The 12,506-nt window shown below is 26.0% G+C and overlaps 1 protein-coding gene across 3 annotated transcripts in view; it reads right to left on the reverse strand.

Moving 5' to 3' along the window:
- LOC129989973 (circadian locomoter output cycles protein kaput-like) overlaps positions 1-12,506 on the reverse strand; it is a 147,931-nt gene that overhangs the window by 7,809 nt on the left and 127,616 nt on the right. For all 3 annotated transcript variants that reach the window (XM_056098114.1, XM_056098113.1, XM_056098115.1), the window contains exons 8-11: positions 11,332-11,505; positions 9,941-10,097; positions 8,856-8,962; positions 4,306-4,453 (exon numbers count right to left, since the gene is read on the reverse strand). In XM_056098114.1, coding sequence (XP_055954089.1) covers positions 4,306-4,453; positions 8,856-8,962; positions 9,941-10,097; positions 11,332-11,505 — 586 coding nt within the window. The remainder of the gene's footprint in view (positions 1-4,305; positions 4,454-8,855; positions 8,963-9,940; positions 10,098-11,331; positions 11,506-12,506) is intronic.

Consider the following 12,506-nt stretch of genomic DNA (forward strand, 5'->3'; position numbering starts at 1 on the left):
TTCGTAAAAATTAATTTTTTCAGATTACAATCCATTTTTTTCCAATTTTTTTTTTTTTTACGCTTAATATAGCAAGTGCATTTAAGCCTTCTGCATACAATGCTTGATCAAAGACAAATCTTTATTAATTTTTAATTTGCTGAAAAAGTGTCTCAGCACTTTTTCTAATGACTGAATAATTTAGAAATATATGAATTAATTTGAAATACTCTTAAATCTATTTGTGCAATAACAGTATCAATTATACTGTTAAAAAATAGCATCTAAATTCCTCTATCGGGTTTTCTAACTTTAACTTGCTATTTCGGAAAATAATCTTTTTCAGAAAAGTGTTCTGAAATATTCAAATTACATGCTATCACTTCATCTAAAAATGTATTACATTTTGGATTTCAGTTTTATGGACTAAAATTAAATCAATCAAGAACAATTGCTTTTGATCAAAATAATTGATCGATATTGATAAGTTTGGACAATATTACAAAACGATACTCTTAAACATAAAATAAATGACACTTCTGGTTTTAAATCCCACAGACTTTCAAGCTTCGTGAGTGGTATTTGCACCAACAAATTCTTTTAGGATATTACAAATTTGTCCAAACTATGTATATAATGTTTCAACCGAATCTGTTTTGGGTTCCCAACGAGTGTCGTATAACCATTCAAAAGTAATATTTTTGTAGAATTTCCCCTCTTTTTGTAGTTGCAGAAAATAAGCAATATAAACATTGCAATATTTAAAAAAATTACAATATATACTGCTAGAAGCGGCATTACAAATTAAAAAAGTGTTAAATGCAAATCTCATGAATTGCATGAAAGTTTAGAACAATTATTCTAGATTTTACACCTTTATATTTCCACTACACTGCAGAATATCTAAATCAAGCTCACTTAATATTTCCAATAGAATTTTTTCTAGTCCTTCTCCAGACACATCAGTTATTTCTATAAATCCAGTAAATGACTCACTTATTGTTTATATTTTTCTTCAAAATTTGTATACTTAATAATGACTAAAATTTGTTCTTATGAAGAATATCAGGAGTACATTTAGATACTATAGTATGCAGTTGCTTTTGTACCATCTTCAATTTTATTAAAGATTTCATTTCCTAATGAGAAATAATTTGTTCTTGTGATTATGTGTTAAATGATGCACAATTCTATCTTTTGAATTTTTTATTCTGTTTATATGATTCATTGGCACAGAATAGTATTTACTTAATAATTCGATTAAAAAATTTCCATTATTCGGGATTCCTATTATTTTTTGGTTTCCTCGAAATGGAAGATTACTGCATGCTCAAATTAGAATAAATCACATTCTTTGCAATAGTTAAGTCATCCCGTTTCTTAATTTATAGTAACTTATTTGTTTTATCAACAGTCAAATATAAATTTAGTCATTTTAGTAATTCCTTCCAAACAACAAATGATTTAAAGTGGCCAATAGGACACTCATGATCTTTAATTACATTTGACAGACAGCTATCTCCAGTTATTATAATATCGTATAAATCATGTAGATTGTTCATTTCCACATCTTTCTGAAAATAGTATACAATAAAAACAAAATACCGAGTCTTGCGTTTTTGAATACATTAACCAACTGCGAAGCTGGGTTTCACCACTTGGCACTTTTTTTTTAAATAACAAATTAGGGAAAAATTACCTATCTTCAGGATTCTTCTCAAAACATCCTTTGTGTTATATAGGTCCGGTTTTAAACTAAACTTATTCGTTATTATAGTACTTAGCTATAAATATGGATAACTTATATTCACTAGATGAAATATGTCATCTTCACTTTCATCGTTATTTTCTGATTCGATCATATTCATATAAATATACAGTTCTTCAATGAACTTCACAGCTTCTGCACTTCCTTTACAAGATTGTATAGTTTCTGAGGAACTTTCTTCTCCAGTTCAAGCTCGAATTGTAACTTCTGAGGTTGAAGCATTTCCATTGCCAGAATTAATTTGTAAACAAGAAAATATATCTTCTTGTGACTGATTGAAGTTTAGTGTTTCTTCTTTTTTTTTCTTTTCTGCTAATTTTCTTTTTTGACACTCAGAGGGATATGTTCTTGCCATGAACATGATAAGATCTAACAATATTAAATATTTTATAGTCTGAATTTTCAAACACTATATGCAATCTTACTTAATAGGTGAAGTAAATGATAAATTATTGCCTTAGGTTTGTAATATGTTGTATACTTGCATTAGACAATAATACATATATTTCCAAACCCATCGCTTATTAAAGTTACAGTTACTTCTTCTCTTCTTTCCATTCCACTATTATAGTTCATATTATTATTTTAGTTCTGGATCATTTTGGGGCCCCGGTTCATAGCATCCGCCGCACCCCTCAGAAGGCTGGCCCAGGCTGAATGAGTCCATTAAAACAAATGAGATTTTTCAAGAAAATTATTTTTCTCTCAGCGTTTTTTGAAATTTCAGCAATTTTTTTCACAGAATTTAATAAAAACCAAATTGTTCAATCGCAACTCTTTCACAGAAGGGGAAAAATAACTTGCCAGCACTGAAACTACTCATATTATTGCTTGTAGCTGAATCTAAATTAAATGAAAATTTCCACAGTTTGTAAATTTTTCAAAGAGTGTTGCTAAAAATGCTTCTGAAACATCAAATTTCAATTTTTAGGATGCACAATTTCTACTTGATGACAAATTTTTAGAGCTTTTTTAATCTTTAGGCTAAGATCTCAATAATATTTATCTAAATGGCAGCCATATGCAAATGGTAAATAATGTTCTGCGATAACACCCAAAATTAGGGATTTAGCATCTGAAATTCTATCACAAAGAGAGGCATTAAATGCAAAAGAAGAAATGTTGCTGCTGCTGCTAATGATGGTGACAATGATCAAGTCGGAAAACTGGTAAGTAAAGAAAATTTTACATTTTTTTGTTAACACTTTCTCTATTTGCTTCTTTGTTTTTATTATAGTCAGCTATATTATTAATACTTCTCTCACCATAATAATAAAAGTCAAGTCATTGTAAAGGAAGCACAATGCTTTTCTACCGATATTAAAATTCTTTTATATTTTTTCTAATAAGTAAATCTTGGTGAAAAAAGAAACTGATGCAAACTCTCTCTTTCCCCCTCCACAAATTAGTCTAGCAAGAATTTGTTCCTTTTACTTTAATTTATGCCTCACAATCTCCAACTATCTGATATGATAGTTGCTATTCTAACATAAGAAAACAAAAATGAAATAACTATAAGAAAGAAAAGCTAAAATGATAGGCAATCTCAAAGCCAGATTTGAGCTCCAAATACTTGGTCCCCCCCCCCCGCCAAGGAAAAAACAATATTTCCTTTATGTATCACACAGATTCTGCATGAGTTTTGGTAGGATTTGGTATCCCATGAAATCTAAAGTCGTTCATCTTAAATTGTTTTTTATTTGTTTCTATTGTTTTTTGTGTGCACCTCCATTAAAAATTTTAAAGCACATTTACTTTGCTCCCAAGAATAGTAAAATTCGCTTCCAGAAATATTGAAATCAATGCAAAAGTGCAATTTGTTTCTCTTAAAAAATCATAAAAAGATCTGTTAAAGAGAAAAGTGGCAAGTAGTAATGGTTTCACAAGAGAGACAAAGAGCTTCGAAAAGATAATTAAAATATATTACTAATTTATTATAATAACGTTATAAGAAACAAAGGACATTTTTTGTTGATAATATCACTATGCAACCATGAACGTCAGAGTATTTTAATTATTCTCACAAGTAATTTAACATATACAGTTAAATTCTGTTACATAACCGTAAGCATATATTGTGAAAATGATGAACTAACAGAATAGAAATGGAATAATAATGTCAGTAATAAAACTTCAAACACATAATTTGATTGCAAAACTCTAGTCTAATAAAGAAGAAAAAGTACTGTATAAAACATGGAATAGTTAATGTCAGTTTTGGAAATACTCAATTATTTTTTACATGCTTTTATAGAAATGAAAAAATGATATTTTTTAAGCATATCCCAGTCTTACAAAGAATGGCAAATTTATATCAGCCATTCTATTCTATAGTATGAATCTCTTCACCTGATCCCCCCCCCCAAAGTGGCATCTCAATACATCAACAAAACGGATTTCACCTTATAAAGCAGATCTGATAAGATAAGCAGATAAAATGAATTTTTTCTATTACTCTATTAGCATATACAGAAAAGCTTTATTACTTCATGTAAATAATGTTCTCTATCCTATATTGGAGTGCAAATATATAATAGAAATTCATTATTAAACATTACCTCAACCATCTATTGTAGCAAACAAATCGTTGAATTTGATTTGCCGAATCCTTGAACAAAAATCCTGTACTTTGCAAAAAGATGTACTTCAAATTAAATGTCTTCAGTCTATAGGTTATTATTCCTTTTCCATCATTACTTGTGAACACTGAAAAGTATTAAAATTATGAATAACAAATATAACAAAAACATTTAATTGCAAAAAATGCCACACAAAATTAAATTGAATTTAATAAATAAACAGAACTTCAAAAAAGTATCTTTCTAAACTACACAATCATGCTCAAAATTGTAAAGAATTAAAACTGATTAATGACAATATTCATCAATGTAAAATACACCATTTTTCATTTTTTGAAATGTATTATTTATATTTAAAACATATAAATTTTTATCAATTCCAAGGTTTGTGTATTTGCACAACTTAATCTATAGATCAACTTAACTAAGCACATAAATGTTTAAAAAAAAAAATCGTTATTTTAAATCAGAAGAATTTTATATTGTTAATTTATTGTGAACTTAATAGATTTTATGCAGTTACATTAATTAAAAAAACATATAATGTAACAGTTTTTTTTTTTGCATGTGAAGAAATAAATTACAAATTATTCTTATCTAAGCAACAAAATCAAAGATGATAGATTAATTCATGCACAGATAAAAAACAATACACAAAAAGAATACGTCATTTTATAATTAAGGATTAAAATTTGCTACTTGATAATCCTTTGATGATTTTTAATTTATTATGATGCTATTTTTTTAGGGGGGATAATTTCCTCCAAATTTCCATTAGAAGTAAGCAAAATGCATGTTCTTTTCTCATGGGCTAAAGGAGTTGCTTTCAGTGAACATATGTTTCCTTTCCTTGCTTCTGTTTGAACAACTGACTTATACTTACTTTTAAGCATTGTTAAAACACAAACTGAAAGCTAAGGAAAACCTTATAAAAAAAGATATATAATAAAATAAAACAAATTTAAAAAACGTTGGTAGCATAGTTCAAACTTAACAATAATCTAAATGTGCTTGATTTTTTTAAAAAATTAATACCAACTGAAAGAAACATAGGGCAAAAATAGAATCAATATATTTAAAATAGCAAGGGCAAAAATATAATCAATATAATTAAAATAGCAAATTTTGAATTTCAAGTGGCCATTAAAATATTTCTTGTAAAATTATTTGCTCCAAGCTAATGCAAAAAAAAAAAAAAAAAAAAAAAAAAAAAAGCAAATTTTTTTGTTAATTTTTAATTAAATAAGTATTTAAATAACTTTCATTTTGAAAAATTGACAACATGCTTGCTTTTTAGAGAATAAATGTCAAATATAACCTCATGACTCAATTAAACTGTTTTTATTAAGTAGTAAATTTTACAGTATTAAAATTCTCAGAGACATTAAATCCATGTTATTTTATTAGTCTTACATATTTTTTGTTCATTGTGTATATCAAATCTTTTTCAAAGCTAGTGACTGTAATGCAATGTAAGTGATATTGAAGTCCTAATTGTTCAAATCAACAACCTTAATATCCATAGTATCGTAACTTCATTTTTTTTTCTCATTATTTAAGCTGCACAGATATCAAACCCAATTCTTTCCTATTTTCAACAATGAAAGAAAATGATATGATTTACTTTATGAAACAATAAAAACAGCTTGAATTCAGATCAACAATGTTATTTTTATAAATTAGGCAAAAAATACTGAAAAAAAATATCAAACTTTAGCAAGATTATTAAATTAGTATCCAGAAAAAGACAACTTAAAAAGTGTAAACTTAAAAAGACAGTGTAAAAAGTGTTTTTGCACCATTTTGGGAATTATAGGGGAAAAAGAAAAAGCCAAAATTGTTAAATTTTTAATTACCTACAATTATAATTAAAATTTAAAAAATTCAGACTGAAGTGCATATTTACACCTTACAAAATATATCTGTGCCATATTTGGTAAATCTAGGTGTAATGGCCTATTCTGCAAAATGTCAATACATATACACATTATTAAAGGGAAAAATAATGAAGTTGTTTCCTTGCTAAGTTCCTGCACCAGGCAATAAAGGTAAATAATGATTTAATCACACAGATATAGTATTCCATGAAGCTTTTATATATAGGTTATGTTTTTAACTTATTGAACAAATACTTTTGGTAGTCATCTTAAGCAATTCGAATGGCCTTTTTATTAAAATTTAAGTAAAAGACTTCTTAATATATAAATCCATTTCAAAATCACTTAGATTTTTATTTTATATTTCGATTTAATAATATAACTTGGCAAAACTGCACCAGAAATTTGCGACAAAATGGGATAACTTTGCTAATCTAGAATTTTGTTTTGGCCAATTTTTGCAAACCTTTTTTTAAAGTGCTTTTTGAATTTCCTTTTCAAGTATTTCAAATATTTAAATACATTAAGCGCAAGTTGGGAAGTCACAGGTAGCAAAAGCTATAATGATACCATATTGTAACTTGCTGTCTTTATAATGATTAATAAGGAAATGGCCAGTGGAAAAGTATTTGAAACTCATTATATTCTTTAAAGAATTATTGAGAATAAATATTATCTATCTTCAGTCAAAAAAAACCAAAAGACCAAATTTTATTGTGTAATAATGAGGAAGACAAGTCTTTATTTGTTCATACTGGGAAATATTTTATGCTTATCGTGGAAGATTCTGCAAGACTTCGGTAAAATTGTGTAAAATGCATTTTTCGTAAAATTATGGGACTACAAATTCCACAATTAAAAAAAGGGAAAAAAAGAAAAGAAAAGAAAAAGACCAAAGATGAAAAAAAAAAAAAAAACATTCCCTTCCAATTACTTCTACAGCAAATCAAATTGCGGGCAAGAACTTATAAATTGAATAATAATCAAAGAAATGACAAAACAGATGAATCTGCTTGAGAATTTTCTTTACTTGACACATCAGATAAACTGAGGAAATATTGAATATCAACATGACTACGATACAGTTTTTCAAAATTAAAGCTTGGAATATTTATTACAGTAAATATAGAAGAAAAATAGTGTCAAGCATTTTGTTGACAAACTCATCCCATTGTATGGAGTCAAGGATTTTGAGATGAGCTTTCATACAAATAACAAAAGAAAAAAACATTTATTTCCCAAACATGTATAATGAAACTTTATTGAAAGCATAAAACCTCATGTACATAATTTAGCCATACCCCCTAATGAAAACCATGAAAAATTAATTTTTCTTCCACCTAAATTGCATTTTTTTTTCATAATTTGAAATTTTGAATTAAACATTCTAATTTTAATGATTTCACGATTTCGGTGTGTATGTGTTTATTGTACAAAGTTAATACAAGGTTGTTTTTTCCCCAAAAATCTTGCATTATGTTTTTTTAGGGGAGGGGGGGGGGATTCAAGTAGTTTTGACACAACAAAGTAGCTGTTTTTGCAATATAATTATGCCAGTAATTTTGTTTTTTAAAACATGAATATTTAATCAAATTTTATGTTTCGAAAGAATGTACAATTAGTGATTCATGTTAATGGCTGAAGATGGATTTGAATAATGTAATAATAATGAAAAATGTAACATACATCAAAAGTAAAAATAAAAACGTAGGCAATATACTTGAGCAGAATCTTACTAATAGATAATCATTGCAAACAAGAAAACTGCATGCTTAAGAAAAATAATTTTAATGCTGCCCATAGATATTTTGCAGCCCTAAGTGAAGAACTTTCTAGGAACCTTCTTTTAATAAACTGGCCAATTTAATTTTATATTTCAAAGTGAAATTAATTGTTTTTAGCATGTTGTTTTTATTTTAAGCTATTTATTAAAAATATAAATTTTGTGAAACTGTATTTGCTTTTATTTATCTATAATGACTCTAGACTGTACAGCATCCACATTTATGCACATTATTGAAACAGATTTTTTTATGTTTACAAATATTTAAATAATAAAGTGAATGTAATGAAATATATCAGAAACTGTCCAATAATGTTTCCAAGGACATCACAAGGCATATAGCCAGTAATAGTAGATATGCTGCAAAAATAAAATGATGATAAATTTTAGATGATAAATATGATACTGATTATACTAAAGTATTAAAATTATACTAATAGCTTACATTTCATAAAATCTTTACTTTAAAAAAATATTTATTAGGCATCTAAGAAAATAAAGTTCTTTAATTGACCTAATGTAACCTTCTCAGCATTGTGTCTCTATGCAGATTCTTAGCCTGTCTAATAGAAAATATGCTACTGATGCTGCCTTTTCAATTATAAAAAATTGCCAAAAATAACATTTCTCCAAATCATAATTCATTCACAGCATAAGATAAATCTTTTTTTTTTCACAACATAGTAAAAAGATACAAATAAAAGAACAATTTTAGAAAAAAAATATATAAAGCATATGAATCTCAAATATTTATGATAACATATTTCAACACACGTAAATATATAAAAAAAATATTTTATGAAATATTAAGCAAAAGAAATGGCACAATCAGTAAATTAGAAGCCCTAATAGTGTTCTTTTATACTTACTAGCTTTCTGAGCAAACTGTGCAATTGGTACATCTGTTTCAAATATGTATTCATAAGCTGACTTTCCAAGGACATCACAAGGCATATAGCCAGTAATAGTAGATATGCTGCAAAAATAAAATTAATCTTGTAGGCAAGCCAAAAAAAAAAAAAAAACTGACAGGCTCATTATTAAATATTCTGTAAAAAATTGAGAAAATTAGAATAATAATCAATTACTTCCTGTGAAATGTAACAGATAATAATTAACCCTTCACACATGAATGGTTCTTCTCAGGCACCATTTAATACAATGCACCAGTTAGATGTTTTATTTATTTTTTAAATTTTGATTGTTAAAATATCTACAGAGTAGTAAGAAGATGTAGATTAATTTTTCAGAAAAATTGAACTTAAAACAATTATACATAATTTTCAGAGCAATAAGCAAGTTCTTGCATTAGATGAGTAATTATGCATGAAATTACATTTCTAAATACAAATGTATAATATAAAACTATACAACAGAAATAATTTGTTTTTAATACAAGAGTTTAGCCTTAATAATAAATGATGTAGAAATCATTGTTTGCTAATGCAATGAAAACATTTAAATTTTTATTAGAATAAAGAACAGATTTGGTATTATAACTATGAATTAAAATCTGCTAGTTATAAAAATGATTAATTTTTAAAAAAATATATGAGATATATATACTAACACAAGAAAATATACAATAAAGAATGCTTAAATACTATCCCTGACTTACATTATAGGGGTGAAGATAGGCTGGATTCATTATTACTTAGTATATAATTGGACACTAACTCTTAAAAGATTAACATATTCGTTAAATTATTAAAAGAGAAAGTCACTTGAAAAAGCAAAGATATTGTCATAAAAAAAAAAAAAGAATGCCATTTCACATTTTGCAATGACAAAAACAATTAAAGATATAATTTCAAATTCTTTGAAGATTGACTATTGTCATGTAAACATTAAAAAGAAATAGAAATATTAGTTTAAAATTAAAGACTAACAATTTAAAACTAATTAAAAATATATTTTAAAATTAAACAGAAAATATTATGCTACTAAAAATTACTTGTGGTCAGCTTCAATTATTTCTCCTCGTATTCCATGTAAAGTTACATAAACATCATGCTGCTTCAAAGAAAAGGGCATAGGAATCTTTCCAGGAGATTTCACAGGTTCAATAAACATTAATACCAATGCAGATGTACCAAAGTCTTTATGTTTCACTGAAAGAGAAAATTACAAGTATGTTTTTAAAAAAAATACTTAAGACAATCAGGAGAGCATATAAGAAAATGGCGAAGAAGCTTATTATATATATATATTTAATTACTTTGAAGGAACTAAAAAAAAAAAAAATACTTTAGCCAAGATCTATTAATACTTTTGCAAAGTATTAATTAAAAACAATACTTAGATCTTGCACTTTACACTAGATTTTCACTGCTTCTTAATAAATAACATTTATGCAATTAGCAATTATAATTGTATAAATAACAAATGCATACAAAAAAAAGGACAGTTTTTAAAAAATTCAATGCATATTGCTGAATGCCCTGCATATAATTAACTAATACTTAAATAAACTAAGTATACTTCAGTTGTTTTCAGTGTGTAACATCTACACTATCTCTAAAAACAACAGTCTTTGCATTATATACATATGTTTAGAGATATTTATATAAATGCTTTAAATATCAAAGACTTATTAGTATTAATCCTGTACAAATATTATTAACAAGCTATAGCACACAAATTAATTCTGCATCAATTTAAAATGCAAAACTCAATAAATCAAATGATGCCTTTCACAAAAGATTTCTTTTAAAAAAACTATTATTTTTATTAATAGCATATAAGAGATAATACTGTTCAGAGAATGTATCATTGTTTTGTGCACAAGTTTATAACTGATTTTGAAAAGGACATAAATACATTAAAATATTCTTTCCGACATCCCCTAAAATGTGATATTTGGGACATCCACACAGCATATCTGTATGTTTAAAAATTAGCTCAAATTAAATGAACACATGAACAGAGTACCCACTAAATGACTATTTTCCAATTTGGCAAAGCATACAGTAATAAAATCACATTTTGTTTGTGCATATAGAAACTGAGGTTTATCAAGTCAGAAAATATGAGATTTCTCTGCATATTATTTCATAACACTTTAGAAATAAATCTAAACTCTTAAATAATTTTAAAAAATTTAATTTATATAATTCATGAAACTGCTGATTTATTATACAGGTGATTTGAAAAGTTAAGATTCCTACTATGATAAAGGAAAATTGTTCAAATATATTAATACAATCCTTTAAGGTGTAATAAAATACATAGTTCAGATGTTAACTTAATTCAATAATGATGGAGTCCAACTCTTACAATTAGTAACAAATTTAAATATTATATTATATATATATTTATATGAAATTTATAAAAAGAGAACCTTACATGCTTTTTTGCCCTTTACTGCAACTTGTTCTTCTTTATTTGGATCATTTTGGGCTTCATTAGAATGAACTGAAATTTTGATTATTACTTTCTGGTAACTGATATCATTAGTACGAGGTAACGGACGCTTCTGTAGATGTAGAACAAGCGACTTAGGAACTTTTTTTGAATTTCCTAGAAAGTAAAAATAATTATTTAAATGCATAAAATATAATACATAGAATTAAATATGTTTAAAATTAAAAAATTCATATTTAAATCACCAAATTTAAGTATTAATTATACATTAGCAAATATTAATTTTTTTCCAATACACAATAAAAATTCCATGCCTTTACAAATATCATTCAATAGTGCATTATCAGTCTATTTTATCAAAAAAAAGTACATCAATTAATTTTAAAAGCCAGATTTTATTTATTTAGATTCATTCTGTATTTTATTCAAGGCATTTCAGGATTATGTACATATTAACATATTAGAATATATTTCATTCAAATAAATATTTTAACATTTTTAAGAGCAAGAAAATGTGAAGTAATATAGCCTTCTGCCATACTAGAATATGTCATATTAAATAATATGTGAAAATTAAACTAATGATCAATTATGATAATGCTGCATTCATATGAAGCATATCATATGCAATGAGGTATTGATGAATTATGTATAGTTCTTTTTATATTTGGCTTTGAAGGTGCAAAAGAAAAAACAAAATTCCAATTTCTTTTTCCTTAAAAAAAATTAACGAAATTTATATTTTTAATTTTTTTTATTATGCAAAGCAATTTTAAAAAAAAAGATATTCATAGAGAATTTTCTTGTATATTATTAAATGCCAATAAACGCATTTAATCAAAACCAACTTTTAAAAGTATTTTAAAAAGAGAAACAAAGACAAATAGTTTCTCAAAAGAATGCATCTTATAGAGCTTCGAGATTGAGGATCGGTCATTATAATAAAATAGAGCAGAAAATATGAAGTTGAAAGAAAAATAGAAAGTAAGACAGCTACCAAACTTTAAAAAAATATATATTCACATCAGTAAACTATTAAAGATGAGCTTGATATTTATCTTTACAATGAAAGCAAACTGAAAATCTACATTAAAAAATCTTTGCAGATAATTATAAAATTAGTAAAGAACAAGTCAGTGAAATAGGCAATTTTTTAA

Source organism: Argiope bruennichi, chromosome 2 (genome assembly GCF_947563725.1).
Source record: "Argiope bruennichi chromosome 2, qqArgBrue1.1, whole genome shotgun sequence".
In the NCBI taxonomy this organism is placed as follows: Eukaryota; Metazoa; Arthropoda; class Arachnida; order Araneae; family Araneidae; genus Argiope; species Argiope bruennichi.